This window comes from Geotrypetes seraphini, chromosome 12, assembly GCF_902459505.1.
Source record: "Geotrypetes seraphini chromosome 12, aGeoSer1.1, whole genome shotgun sequence".
Classification (NCBI taxonomy): domain Eukaryota; kingdom Metazoa; phylum Chordata; class Amphibia; order Gymnophiona; family Dermophiidae; genus Geotrypetes; species Geotrypetes seraphini.
This window is the reverse complement of record NC_047095.1, coordinates 29,210,577-29,225,840: the sequence shown is the minus strand read 5'-3', so window position 1 is coordinate 29,225,840 and position 15,264 is coordinate 29,210,577. Positions and strand designations below refer to the sequence as shown.

General features: G+C 39.3%; 1 protein-coding gene across 2 annotated transcripts in view; it reads left to right on the top strand.

Annotated features, from left to right (window-relative positions):
• Nucleotides 1-15,264, top strand: part of LOC117346367 (calcium-activated chloride channel regulator 2-like) — a 56,194-nt gene that overhangs the window by 9,414 nt on the left and 31,516 nt on the right. For both annotated transcript variants that reach the window (XM_033915802.1, XM_033915801.1), the window contains exons 3-6: nt 8,862-9,012; nt 11,977-12,085; nt 13,763-13,931; nt 14,906-15,133. In XM_033915802.1, the coding sequence (XP_033771693.1) occupies nt 8,862-9,012; nt 11,977-12,085; nt 13,763-13,931; nt 14,906-15,133 (657 nt within the window). The remainder of the gene's footprint in view (nt 1-8,861; nt 9,013-11,976; nt 12,086-13,762; nt 13,932-14,905; nt 15,134-15,264) is intronic.

Sequence of the window (15,264 nt, the reverse complement as noted above, 5' to 3'; positions counted from 1 at the left end):
GAAGGAATGGAAATACCAAATCCAGAGGAAGTAGCAGCTAGAACCATACAAAAACTGGCAAGCAGTGACCAGAAGGTCCATACCCACCCGAAATGGAGAATGTAGATTGCCCATGGCAGCAGAGAGTTTGGAAGTCCTAGGGCAAAAGAGGACTTGAAAAATCAGTATGATTTATCTGCTCATTATTTCTTAATGTCTGTAGTCACTATAGGAGGAGACTATAAGTTTGATGATTTCCTATATGTTGCGTATGACTGGGGCTTAAACAAGAATGTGGGATTGCAGGGATATGTGTGTGAATGAGAAGGATGAAGAGGTGAGGTGATATGGTGAGTATGGGGGGAGGTGTGTTATGTTATGGGGGGAGGGGGTACATAGGGTTTTGGAAGGGGAGCTTGGGGGAGGTATAATGCTTATTTCAGGATGGGATTACATGAACACTGGTTACGATAATGTAGTCTTAATATGAAAGGGTTAATTATTCCTAGAAAGAGGCAGTTATTGCTTAAAGAATTTAAGAGATTATGAGGGGCTATATTTTTCATACAATAAACCTATTTAATGAAAACGGCAGAGAAGTTAATTTGCCACAAAGATTATCCCATTAGCATCTGGGAGTCCAATTAATGTGAAAAGAAGAAAGCAGGGGTAGGTATTTTATTTGATAAAAGTCTTGAAGTTAAAATGGAAGGGGAGTAGTGGGATGCTGGGAGCTGTTGGCTTATTTGGAAAGGGTTTATAAATGGAATACAAGTGACACTGGTTAACATCTATGCACCAAACACCCAATAAGGGGAATTCTTTGAGAACTTGTAAGAGAGAATATTATCTTTAAAAGAGGGTATCCTTCTAGTAGCAGGAGATTTCAATTTGACTCTAGATTTGAGGTGGGATGCATTGGGAGGAAAAGCAGAACGTTTAAAACTAGATAGGATGAAATTGCATAAATTTTGGATGTACTTAACCTAGTGCAGGGGTAGGCAATTCCAGTCCTCGAGAGCCGGAGCCAGGTCAGGTTTTCAGGATATCCAAAATAAATATGCATGAGATAGATTTGCATCTCAAGGAGGCAGTGCATGCAAATCCATCTCATACATATTCATGGTGGAGATCCTGAAAACCTGGCCTGGCTCTGGCTCTCGAGGACCGGAATTGCCTACCCCCGACCTAGTGGATAGTTGGGCATAACATAAAGGGGAAAAGGATTATACCTTCTATTCCTCTGTGCATGAGTCCTGCTCGAAGATAGACTATGTGTGTGTGCACTGGGAGTGGGAAGATTCAAAAGCAGAAATTGAGGCTATAATCTGGTCAGATCATGCCCCATTGTGGGTGGACTTGGTGTTGGTGACTGAACGATAGCTTACTCAGAGATCCAGAAATTCTCAGAAGAGTAGAAGGGGTGATTCAGGATTTTCTATTCCACAATGATACTGAGGAATATGGCACCAACAGTTTGGGAAAGCTTCAAGGCAGTTGTGAAGGGGGAATTAATAGCCATAGTATAATATCAGAAAGCCAGAAGATAAAGAAAGAGAGGGATTTAAGACAACTTATGGAAAAGATGGAGCAGCATAAACATAGTAACATAATAAATGATGGCAGATAAAGACCCGAAAGGTCCATCTATTCTGCCCAACTGTACACGCTCTATAAATTAATAATTCAATTAAAATGGTTCTTTTTCTTAGATATTTCTGGTCCAGGAACCATCCCAACTAACTGAATGGCCATATACATAAGAAGGGTCAAGGGAGAGCAGATATTAAGAGGTAAATTCAGGAGATTCAGAATGAGTTGGGTATCATATGGGATGCAGAGATTAAGTTTACGTTAGATTGCCTGAAGCAAAAATTTATTGAATCAGGGAATAGAGTAGGTAAATTACTAGCCCATTAGTTAAAGATTCGGCAAACTAGATCTAATATCATATCTATAAAAGATAAGGCTGAAATGATGTTAATGGAGGATGATGATATCCAGGTTCAGTTTAGGGAATTTTATGCAGACCTGTATACTCCAGAGACTCTAGCCACTGATGAGATCTAACAATATTTAGGAAAACTTAATTTGCCATGGATATCAGCTGAGGCAATGGAACAGTTAGATAAAGATATAATAGTGGATGAGGTTAATGCTTCAATAGCGGCAATGAGACCTGGTAAATCACCAGGCTATACTGCTCTGTTTTATAAAAGATTTTGTGGGCTACTTATTCCTCTCTTGGATCAGCTTTATAATTCTTTGTGAGAGGGAGAGTGTTTGCCTTTTTTCATGTGTATAGCTGGTATCACTATCTTACCTAAACTGGGAAATGAGGGCACAAAATATGGGGGGTATCACCACATTTCCTTATTGGGACTAGATACTGAGATCATAGTCCGGATACTAGCTAATCACCTAGCTTGTTTAATGCCTCAGTACACCAAGATCAGGTAGGATTTATAGGAGGGTGGCAAGGATCAGATGCACGTTCTTGTCTAGTTTGTCTGTTTTGACTAGATTATAGGCTCTTTTGAGCAAGGACTATCTCTTCTATGTTTTGATGCATAGCGCTGCATATGTCTAGTAGCGGTATAGAAATGATAAGTAGTAGTAGTAATATTAAATATGATGTGGGTGGCTCAGAAAAGCTCTGATTCATGAGTGGCAGTAGCAGTTGATGTGGAAAAAATGTTCGACCAAGTGGATTGGAAATTTATGGAGCGGGACTAGGGATGAGATTTATAGGCTGGATAATATATCTTTATAACCAACCATTGGCCTGTGTGAAGGTAATGGAATGTATTATATGCCTTTTGAGCAATGGAGGGGGATGCAACAGAGGTGTCCCCTTATGCCTCTCTTATTTACATTGGTTATAGAGCCATTAGCTTAGGGAATTCATCAGAGTGCAGAGATATTAGGTCTAAATCTTTCAGGTATTTTGGCAATTATAGAGGAAACAGAGAGGACACTAGGGCCCAAATTCTGTAACCAGCGCTTAAAGTTAGGCACCTATTTCGGAGGCGCCCAACTAGATAGGCGCCTATCTAAATTGAATAACAAGTTCAATTAAGCTTCGTAATCAACACTGATTGAAACATAGGCGCCTATTAAGAAAGTGCGATTCTGTAACAAGGAGCCTCTAAAAATTTAGGTGGCCTTCAAAAAAATAGGCGCTATGCATGTTAGGTGTGGGTGTGGCTACATGTTAGGCGCCTAACTTTTAGTTGTGCCTAGAGCTGGCCTATATCTTGGGCGCCTCCAAAATAGGTTTTGCTCAGCGTGATTCATTAAACAGCACCCAATTTTACTTGAATCAAACTGAACAGTGCCTAATTAGGCGCCTAACCTTTGGGCGCTTCTTATAGAATTTGCCCTTATGCGCTTTACAGGCACCAATGATTGCTTATAGCAGGCTTTCCGTATTCAAAGCAAATATGGGGAAGACGGGAATTTTGAACTTATCTGTCTCAGCAGAGATTGTGTGTAGGTTGCAGAGTAAACTTCTTTTTCATGGGTAAAGGGACCCATACATTACCTAGGAGTTCAGATTGGAGTGAATTGGCAGCAACTATATAAGTACAATTTCAACCCCTTATGGCATCAGTTATTAGAGGTCTAGAAAGGTAGGATAAGCTCTTTGTCTCTTGGTTTGGCAGGATGGAGGTGATATGTAAGATGGTAGTACCAAGATTTCCTCGCCAGGTCAGGTTTTCAGGATTTCCCAAATGAATATGCATGAGATCTATTTGCATACAATGGAAGCAGTGCATGCGACTAGATCTCATGCAAATTCATTGGAGAAATCCTGAAAACCTGACTGAATTGCGGCCCTCAAGGACCAACCAACGCTGGACAACCTTGTTATACTTATTCCAGGCTTCACCCTCTGGAGATAGATTTTTGCATTGGCACAGAAATATTTTTCATTTTATATGGGGAGGGAGAGTGTTTAGGTTTAAGAGGGAAGGTGGATTGGGGGTCCCAAATTTGGAACATTATTATATTGCAGCGCAAGTTAGAAGAATGGGTGAATGGATAATAGGACATCCTAATTGGTGGAAGCAATTGGAGGTAGAGCAAGGCAAAGGATTGTTACCTAGGGGAATTACCAAGATAGGCTATTTACCATGGGTAGCTATCTTTGGGGGAGGTTCATGCACTGGAGAATCCCTTTAAACGAGCTGCATTGAAGATCTGGCAAGGAGTTAAGATTAAATTGCTTAAAGGGAAGAGAGGATTGTATTATTTGCCTCTGGGGTGCATTGTGGACTTTCAACCTGGGAGAGAGGGAGGTATATTTAAAAGGTGAGATATTTTGGATAAATACTAGAAAGGGATTCTATCATTATGTTTCCAGACTTTCAGGTGAGTTACAACCTCCCACAAGATGATCTTTTTCCTTATCTACAGGTTAAAACATATTTACCGGTACTAAGAATTAACGCTAAAAGCCCAGAGCAATTAGAGAAGATCACCTTTGAACAACTTCTGGGATTTCCTATCCGTAGAGGTTTTATTTATTCTCTCTATGAAGTTATATATAAGAATTTAGTTGGTGTGTAGAGAAAAGAGTGGGAGTATTAAAGGCTTGTGAGAGGGTTTGGGGGAGGTGGGGAGGATTCTTTGTTGAGGTTTTCTTGCTATATTCATTTCTGGTGATTTATGATGAGTGCAGATGTTGAAGAAACCACTACGTCTCACAATGTTGTTTATAAAATGTTAAATAAACAGTTATAAAATAATTAATGGTGAAAAGTTAAAAAAAAAGTATCTTATGAACGAATTTGCATTGTAATATAAGATAGAATTTCACTCGTTAGACCTGTTACTCCTGTTTTTTTCCCTGAGGGTTATGAAAATCTAGAAGCCTACCATAGCTCTTGTCAAGACACTAGTTCAAGCTATGCTTTCTGTAGCTGGTCATCCCACGCATCTTGGGTGTGTTGTTGTGAATCACAAGGTGGAGGGTAAAGGGAATCATTAGCGTAAGGAGGGGTTTTCAACCCACTCCGTATCCTGCACATCAGATTTTCATGATATACAGAATGAGTTTGTATGAGAGAGATCTGCATACAATAGAGGTAGTGCATGTAAATTTATCTGATATATGTTCATTCTGGATATCCTGAAAACCTGACTGGCTGGGTGTGTCCCAAGAACTGGTTTGAGAACGACTGGTGTGAGGCTTTCATGACACTCTCAGAGAGACACAGGAAAGGAGAAATAAAGAAAAATGTTGATGAAATAGCCCAAAATGTTGATGAAGCAGTCCAACTGTGACTTTCTCAGGAAGAAGAGTTTTACAGAAGTAACTAACCAGGTAGCTAAAGAGTTACCTGATTGGGGAAGTCGTATTCAAAACATCTACACTGTGAACAGAAATAAAACACACCAAAATGTTTTTTGTCGTATCTTCCACAGAACTCGATCTATTCTTATGAAAGTTAGTGCACCGTGTCCTGAGGAAAGTTGATGTAAAATGTTGTAAATATGTCTCACCGCACCAGCACACTACCTTGTGAAAATGAACTGTGAACTGAATAAAATCACATCAAAAAGTTTTATTGTGTATCTTGCAGAAAAATGTAAAGTCAAAAAATAATGTTTCAGTTAAGTAGAAGTTTGAAGTGTGCATGCCCTCAGCCTTGGCCTCCACTAATCTATGGGCTTGTCAATGACACTCTGCTTCAGCTCAGCCCAAACGGAGATGAGGCATTGTTTAAGGTCTTCGACGGCAGATATCACTGTCTGGTAGATACATTCCTGTATCGGCTTCCAGATCCTGTAGTCAACTTGGTTTAGGTCAGGTGAATTCGCAGACCAGAGGTCTGAACCAGTAAAGTCAGGAGTCTATCAATGTAGTTCTACCTTGTCCTTTGCCTGATGTGCTGGGGCATTGTCCTGTTGGATATGTGACAGATTGCTGGCAACAGCTTCTGTGTCAAGACATCCCACTAGTATGCACTGTTGATCTTAACCCCAGGATCGATGAAGAACAGATGTATGAATCCGAGTTTCGAGATGGCGACCAAGACCATGACTGGCTGAAGGTCGGGCAGATCCATAGTTAGACGTTTGACATTAACCTCACGGTGGAGCTACTGTAAATATCTATTCATCTGTAAACCAGATGAAGCTTACTCTATGCTCCCGGTACTTGGTCAAAAACTGCTTGCACTGCTTCAGGCGTGTGTCTTTGCTGTTTAAAGTTAACTCTTGAGCATGATGCTTTTTAAGACACTTTAATTTCAGATCATCATGAATTATCCTCAGTTGTCTGGCTTATTCCTGCTTCTCTTGTTATTTGGCGAGTTGTTCTGGCTCAGTACAAGATTGTGTGCAGTGTCAATGTGCTCTTGTGTGTGAATTGAGTGTGGTCGTCTGCTGCCTGGCTTATGATCCTCAGTGCCCGTTGCTCAGATCTTGTGTAGCAGCACATCAAGGCCGTTTTTATTCCAACACTTCTGTGGGAACTCTTACAACAGTCGTCGATTGCTGTAACCTTTTAGCAGTACTAAGTTCTTCATCAGAATTTGGTCTTCTCCAGTGGAAATCATTTTGATACAGAGACTGTTTACAAACTATCATCCGCTTCTGAGCATGTTCCATAGCAACAATTTATTTTCACAAGTAGTGTTGTGCTGAGGTGTGGTAGGAAATATTTACAACATTTTACATCAACTTCTGGAATGCGCTGCCCAGAGGATGTGGTAAGAGCGGATAGTGTAGCTGGTTTTAAGAAAGGTTTGGGCAAGTTCCTGGAAGAAAAGTCCATAATCTGTTATTGAGAAAGACATGGGGGAAGCCACTTCTTGCCCTGTATTGGTAGCATGGAATATTGCTACATCTTAGGTTTTGGCCAGGTACTAGTGACCTGGATTGGCCACCGTGAAAACAGGCTACTGGGCTTGATGGACCATTGGTCTACCCCAGTAAGGCTAGTCTTATGTTCTTATGAGAGACATCAGGGTGGCCTAAATTACCATGCGGCCATAAACCATGTGGTCAGAGGTGAGTTCCAACAGAGAGTTCCAGCATGACTGTCAAGGCACACAGGGACTGCAGGGAACCCACCCAAGTAAAAGGAGGGAGGCAATAGAGAGAGGCCAATCAGAGCTGAGATTAGCTTTAGGTGGCTGAGGAAAGGAAGCATCTTGAATGACCTTATCAGGCAGAGGTCAGAGATGACCAGGAAGTGAGAAGAGACAAAGGAATCCAAGTTTAGCTGAGAGAGAAAGAGGAGAGGTCTAGCAGAATAAAGACCAATAGAAGTACAGTTTATACAATCTCTCAGACTACATTGCCCATAATACTTATCTCACATGTCCTGGCAGGAAATAACTATAGCAGTAAGATCCTGAAACAATACTGAATTACATAAAGCATATTTTACAGCCCTGTTACAATCAGGGTAAGGCTGCAGGAGGCATAACAAGTGATACAAAATTCTGTGGCTGGACTGATTACTAGGGTATATTTAATTTTGCTTGTTGTTTTAGCAATTTAGAAAGATTTTGAAGACACCCTTATATGTGTGAGCTTTTTTAAATTCCTAAGCTCTATTTTTGGCAGCTCTTTAGCTTAGGTTCTCTTGATGTCCTGTTGTTGAAAAGTGTTTGTCAGATTTGGTTTGTGCATTTTAAATTTGTATATATGTTTTTATTATGTAAGCCACTTAGGGATAGATGAGATATAAATTTTGAGCAATAATAATATACACCATATGTAAATTGTGATTTAATCTGTTGTACAAGTATGCTTATATTTGTACGAGGGGGCTAATTTTATAATCACCATTTTATGTTCACATGCTGGCATAAATTTTTGAAAAATCATTAGTCAAATTTAGATGTTTATGATGATCAGTTGTGCCAACTGTTGACATGTCTAGAGCAATGTTACACTTTATGAAATTACACTTATTGGTATTCCCACAGTGCTTCCTTTGCCTCTATATGGTGTCCTGATCATAAATTGAGATCTGAGAACATGATTAGGAAGTTTGTAGCGAAGCATTCTGACAACATGCCTGACCCTGTGAATCTGATTTTGATTGATGCCATCTCCAGTGCTCGAGGATCCAGCCTCTTCAAGAACGATGTTCATTTGTCTTCCTATATAATTGCAAAAAAATTTCCATAAGATGTACCAATGTAATTTCTCAGGTTAGATTTACTGTTACAAGGTAGTAATGAATTTTGAACTTAGACATAACTTTTTTCATTATTAGGAGCATGACATTCAGATTACACTTACTTCTCTTCTGCTTTGCCCCCTCCCCCCATTACCACCATGTATTCTAGAAGGTGGTCAAAAGCACCCAACTGATCTTAATTTATATTAGACTTTCTTGCCATATACAGTATAAAGCAGTGGTCTCAAACTCAAACCCTTTGCAGGGCCACATTTTGGATTTGTAAGTACTTGGAGGGGCCTCAGAAAAAATAGTTAATGTCTTATTAAAGAAATGACAATTTTGCATGAGGTAAAACTCTTTATAGTTTATAAATCTTTCCTTTTGGCTAAGTCTTAATAATAATATTGTAACTTATAGCTAAAGAGACATATGATCAAGAAACTGTTTTATTTTACTTTTGTGATTATGATAAACATACTGAGGGCCTCAAAATAGTACCTTGAGGGCCGCATGTGACCCCCCCCCCCCCAGGCCGTGAGTTTGAGACCACTGGTATAAAGGATTCACTTTTTTTCTGGACAGAGTTTTTAATCACAAGCCCCTATAGCAAAGAGGGTATTTCTTTCTCTCTTTTTTTTTTTTTTTTTTAAATCAATCTATCCCTAGTTCTCAGGCACTATAAATGTAAAAAATAGAAAAGAAACAATAGCAATAATCCCAGTTCATCTTTTTTTAGGCAAGTGTCATCGTTGCTGAGCCATACATAAAATATGGGGATGAGCCATACACCTTACAATATGGAGGATGTGGACAAGAGGGAAAATACATACACTTCACGCCTAACTACCTGATTAGTGATGATTTGATTTCTGTGTATGGATCACGAGGTAAAGCAATGAATTCAGGTTTGCTATTCTACTAATTATTGATAGGAGTGTGTATACTGCCATGGGGAAGACTGGAGGTGAGAGTTGGGTAATGTTTTCACACAGTAGGCCCCTGAAAAAAAGCTCCTCAGGAGTGTCAGGGGCATGATGACCCTGAAGAGGAAAATAATGCCATCTTCAAGATAGTGTTATCTTTCTATAAATAATGCAGCTTGCAAGGTTATGCGGCAGTATTTTTTGCATAATGGTAAGCTGCTTTCCATGCTTATCTCATTACTACTTAACAACGCATATTTTTTGGGCCAATAGCATATGTCAGTGGCTCCCCAGCCAATCAGGTTTTCAGGATATCCACAATGCATATTCATGAGAGAGATGCAATGGAGACAGTGCATGGAGATCTCTCTCATGTCTATTCAGTGTGGATATCTTGTAAAACCTGACTGTCTGCGGTGCTTCTAGGACCAGGTTTGGGAACCACTGACGTATTTTATTCCCTTAACTGTAGCTTTTATTGCCTTACCTTTCATCTAGGTTCACATCCTCTTTATAGAAAGCACTAAGGACTAGGTTTTAATTAGCAGGCAACATTAAGGGCTCCTTTTACGAAGCTGTGTTAGGGCATTAGCGCGTACTACGGTACATTACCGCACGCACTAGACGCTAACGCCAGCATTGAGCTGGTGTTAGTTCTAGCCGCATAGCGTGCGGTAATATCCTGCGTGCGCTAAAAACACTAGCGCACCTTAGTAAAAGGAGCCCTAAATTTTAAAAGTACAACAAAGCCGGCAAGTATGTTTATTTGGAACATTTGAATTAAGCAATGTACTTCCCATTGTGGTTGTACTATTTTATTGAATATATCAATTTCTAGCTAGCTTTCAAGAACTATACAGGCTTATTCAGATCAAAATACACAGCTCATTTTAAGGCAACCTGTCATTTATTCAGGCAGTACCATTATTTGTAGTCACCTGTTTATTTTGTTTTATTTAGTAATAAGCTTTGTTGTTCTATGCCTTGTGCACTCCAGAGGGAAGGTGTCTTAGAAATAAAATTATATGGTTTTGACCTAATGAAAGGAGTTTAATTTCTATAAACCGTGCTGAGCTCTATTTTTATAGAGAAGATGCTGTATATAAGCCTAAGGTTTAGTTTAGTTTAGTTTAGTATAGCGCTCAAAAACTAGTCAGAAATGTATTGCTAGTCTTGTTCTTCAACATTTGTTTCTTTCAAAATTTGGAAATAGTGCTTTCTGAGTCTGGCACTGTAAACCACATTAAACAGAAAACATACATATCAATAAAACTAATAAATAATAATAATAACTTTATTTTTGTATACCGCCATACCCGGAAGAGTTCTAGGCGGTTCACATCAATTAAACAAGGTTACAAGTGGTTTACATCAATTGAGCGGGGTTACAAGCAGTTCAATATCAAATTGATCAAAGTTGCCGGGGGGGGTGGTGTGAGGGAAGGATGTAGAGGGTAGAGGGGTTATTTAGTTAGGAAGGGGCGTTAGGATCCTGGTCTTGGAAGAGGCGGGTTTTGAGTAGTTTTCTAAAGCCGAGGTAGTTGGGGGCCTTGAGGGCCATTTGGGATAACCATGGGTTTAGCTTAGTGGCTTGGAAGGCGAAGGTTTTGTCGAGGAATTTTTTAGAGTGGCAAAGTTTTAGGGAGGGGTAGGCGAAGAGTTGGATTCTGCGGGAGTCCTTGATGCTGTGATTCAGGGCGAAGTGAGGGATGATGTAGCTTGGGGATAAACCAAATACTGTTTTATAGCAGAAGCAGGCGAATTTGAATAGGATTCTGGATTCTAATGGCAGCCAATGGAGTTTGTGGTAGAAAGGGGTGGGAAAAATAATCCAGAGCCACATACAACCAGGCTGTTAAAATTGTTGTGTTGTTATTCAAGCTAGTTTTTCTAATTTTTTACATAAGGATAATAAAACTTTAAATGTACCAAAATTGTTCACAAAGGAAATACTTGAAACATGATGCCCCTTTTTGCTCTGGATGCACAGTGGCACTCAAGAGGCCTAAGATACGTCTAAAAACTGTTTCGATTGGCACTTGGACGACTTGTCTTTTAGGTCATCCAAGTGCTGATTTAGGCATATTTTTAGACGTATTTACATTTCAATTATGTATCTCATAGCTTTTTTTGGAGTTCATTTGCATGTGTGTTATATTACTATACAATAGTGCTAAAATGCACACAAATAATACTCTAAATTAAACTAAACTAAACCTTAGGTTTATATACCGCATCCTCTCCATGAATATAGAGCTCGGCATGGTTTACAAGACCTTAATAAAGGAAAGTATAACACATTGGGTTTGGTAGTTGAGTAAAGGGGTGGAGGGAGAGCATTACGTTTTTGTGAAAAGCCTAGTTTCTAGGTGCTTACGGAATAGTTGGAAGGAGACCTGATTCTGCAATGGGGTAGTAAGGTTATGCCAAAGCCCTGTGATTCTGAAGAAGAGAGATTTTCCCAATTTTCCCACATGGAGGATACCTTTTAGTGAGGGGAAGGATAGTTTTTGGGTGGGCCTGGTGTTGTTGGGATTCGGGGAGTTCCAAGATAGAGGGATTAGGGAAGGGAGGATGCCGTGTAGGATTTTAAAAGCTAGACAGGAACATTTAAAATGAACCCTGGCGATTATTGGGAGCCAGTGGAGTTTGGACAAAAGTGGGGAAACATGGTCAAATTTGCGAAGATCAACTTGGCCACAGTGTTCTGAATTAGTTGAAGTCTTTGAAGACTCTTTTATTTATACTCAAGGCACTTTGGCATTAGGTGACATCCAAATTAAAGTATGTTAACGCATGCAATATGTGGATGTTAACACTAGTGTTCTTTAGTACTTATACCCATTAAATTGCAAATTATTCCAATTAATTATTAATTTTTATTACACTTTTTACCTGCAATTAACAATTCATTGCTTATTCACACAGGGCGAGTTTTTGTCCATGAATGGGCTCATTTTCGATGGGGACTCTTTGATGAATATAATTATGAAAGTCCATTTTATATAACTAAAGAAAACAAAATTGAGACAACAAGGTGATTTTTGTTTTAAATCATATTTCTAATATGAATTAGTCAAGATTTTGAGCTACAATCTTTGATGCATAAAAGGTTTTGTTTTTTTTTTGGCTCTGTATTTTGTAAAATGAGTCTTAATACAGATGGGTAGACATTAATGTATGTAAGCTTCCTAATCATCAATTTGCACTTTCTTCATATGATAGCTGACTTATTGGGGAATGGATGTTATGGTACCCCTCCCTTTTTTAGATTAGTGCTTTGTTTCCATAACAAACACTTTAACAACACAAGACTTACTGGGATGGATCAAAGGTCCCTCAAGCCATGTTTCCTGTTTCCAACAGTGGCCAATCCAGGTCACAAGTATCTGGCAAGGTTCCAAAATATTTTGCACTGCTCTGAGGGGGATTTGAACTAGGTGCCCCAGAACATCAAGTCCAATGCTCTAACCAGTAAGCGACTCCTCTATCTTTATACTTATCCTTCTATGTAATAGCATGTGGTCTGATATTCAAAAGCACTTTTTTGATTTGAAGAAGCTAATCAAAAAAATGTATTAAGTTAGTCCAATACAAAAAAGTATCATCTTATTTCTTTTGTTTTATTTCTGTATGTTGATGACAATAAAAAGAGAACCTAGGATAACAACTCTCTCTCTCACTAATACTAGGCATTGCTGACAATCAAATATTTGATAAGGTTTAACAATCAATTAAGATGAAGCTACTGCACACAGCATGCCAAAGAGTAAAAGACAAAAAGGACGAAAAGGCCTCAGAACCCACTTACATTATAGTGATAGGAATTAATGGATAAATTCATATCACTGGCATAAAATTCCTTCCCATATACGCTTGTCAAGACTATGCAATGCATATATTAATACTAGTAACCCAACAAAATTAAAAAGGTATCTTGACTTGAAAGTGCCATTGCTGGTGATACACCATAAATCCTATCGACTAAGGCAGGGCTGCCCAAGTCCAGTCCTCGAAATCTACTGGCAGGCCAGGTTTTCAGGATATCCACAATGAACATTCCTGAGAGAGATTTGCATACCAAGAAGGCAGTGCAGGTAAATCTCTCTCATATTCATTGTAGATATCCTGAAAACCTGGCCTGCCAGTAGATCTCGAGGACCGGACTTGGACAGCCCTGGACTAAGGCCAAAGTTTTGCCGTAGCTGCTTCAGAGTGTGATATCGATTTGCCAGCTCATTCACACTGCTCCATTCTCAGTGTCCATGGGTTCTCTCTGGCTTGCTGAGTGTAGCTTGATCTTAATTGATTGTTAAACCTTATCAAATATTTGATTGTCAGCAATACCTAGTGCTAGTGAATGATCGCTATTTTTATATATTGCCATAAATTAGAAACCTTGCTTTGTTAGTAAAGTGGACAATGCTGTGGCTCTTTGAAGTAATTATTGCAGGGAATATTTGAGAGGACAGACTAGAAACCATGCGGTACAAAGATGAAGCAGCTTTCCATAAACTATAGCTGACTGTTGCAGGAGTTAAATATAATTTTCAATTTCAAATTTTCAAGTGGAGCTTTTTCCAGGCTTGTCACTTTTCCATGTTGCTCAGGAATATCTGTGAATGAAAATGTAAGGGGAAATGATGTCCTGTATAGAAGATCATTAGAAAACTGAATTTAAGGTTTGAAAATAATACAGTGTTTACACTTCCAGGTGTTCAGCTAATCTCACCGGTATGTATGTGTGTGAAAAAAATTCCTGCCCTGATGGGGATTGCATACTTGGATCTCAGACAGGACATTTTGAAGAAGGCTGCACATTTCTAGCAGACAAATTGCAGAATGCTACATCATCTATAATGTACATGCAAGCATTATCCTCTGTAAGTAACCATTTTTGTCTGTCCCCATAAGAATTGTGACATGGACACAAAAGATGCCTAAAACACTCCTGATGACAAAGGGTATGGATTTAGGGTTACCAAATTTTATATCAGTAAAATCTGGACCCCCTAGACCTGCCCCCCCAGGCCCGCCCAGTTTCACCCATCCCCGCTCCATTATACCTCAGCTCCGCCCCTACTGCCTTTTGATGCAATTTCTTTTCAAAACCCAGACAAAGTGCTGGGTTTTGAAAAGCTGTCCTAACCCCCAGACATGTCCAAGGAAATCTGGATGTCTGGAAACCCTATATGGATTGAACCCAAAATAGCTCATGTATTCTCATAAAAAAGATGTCACTCTGAAACAGCACTGAGGACAGACCAGTGTCTCTCAAATTGTGTGCCCTGGCACAGGGGTGTGCCCTGAAGAGATTCCGGGTGTGCCACGAGAGATTACAGAATTTTACTTTATCTTTATAAATTCCCTTCATAAGTATACACTAGAATAGATGACGTACACCGCGTATGTAAGAATCTATCAATGTTATGAGTGCATAAGGATACAACCGCCCAGACAAGTATCATTCTTTGATGTGATTGGTTCTTGAAAACTAACGGCAAGAAATTTTATTTTTATTTTTTATGCCGCAGTTATCCTAATTTGAGCAACAAAGCAATCAAGGCTTTTGTTGGGTTTGCAATTTTATAATTTCAATTATAATGTGCTGTGAAAAACATTTGCTCCGTTTATTGTGCCAGAGCTAAAAAACTTTGAGAGACACTGGGATAGACTATTGGCCATGCAGTTTTTATCACATTATTTCTATTCTGTGGCTACAAGAAGGGCTTTATTTTCTTTTTTGTCTCTTTTACCAGTAAAACCCCTTCCACTATATCTATCATAAAATTGCATGAAAATGTCTTAATATTTAGATTGAAAAGACAAAAAATTGTTCGTATTTATTTTTCTGCAGGTAGTTGAGTTCTGTAACAAAAGTACCCATGATGCTGAAGCTCCTAACTTACAAAACAGAATGTGTGACTACCAGAGCACATGGGATGTCATCATGCGGTCTCCAGACTCGAAAACCACTTCTCCGATGAGTGGCACAGGGCTCCCTCCTCCACCCATGTTCTCGCTGTTGCAGACCCAAGGCAGAGTGCTCTGCTTAGTTCTTGATGTCTCAGGAAGCATGGCTGTGGTAAATCTTTGAGATGTTCAGAAATGTTTCAGTATTGCTGCCATCTCCCATCAAGAGATGGAAAACCAGAGGGGCCTACTGAGATGGTTGTGTGTTCCTTTGCAATTGTTAATAAAGATAACTGAAAAAAA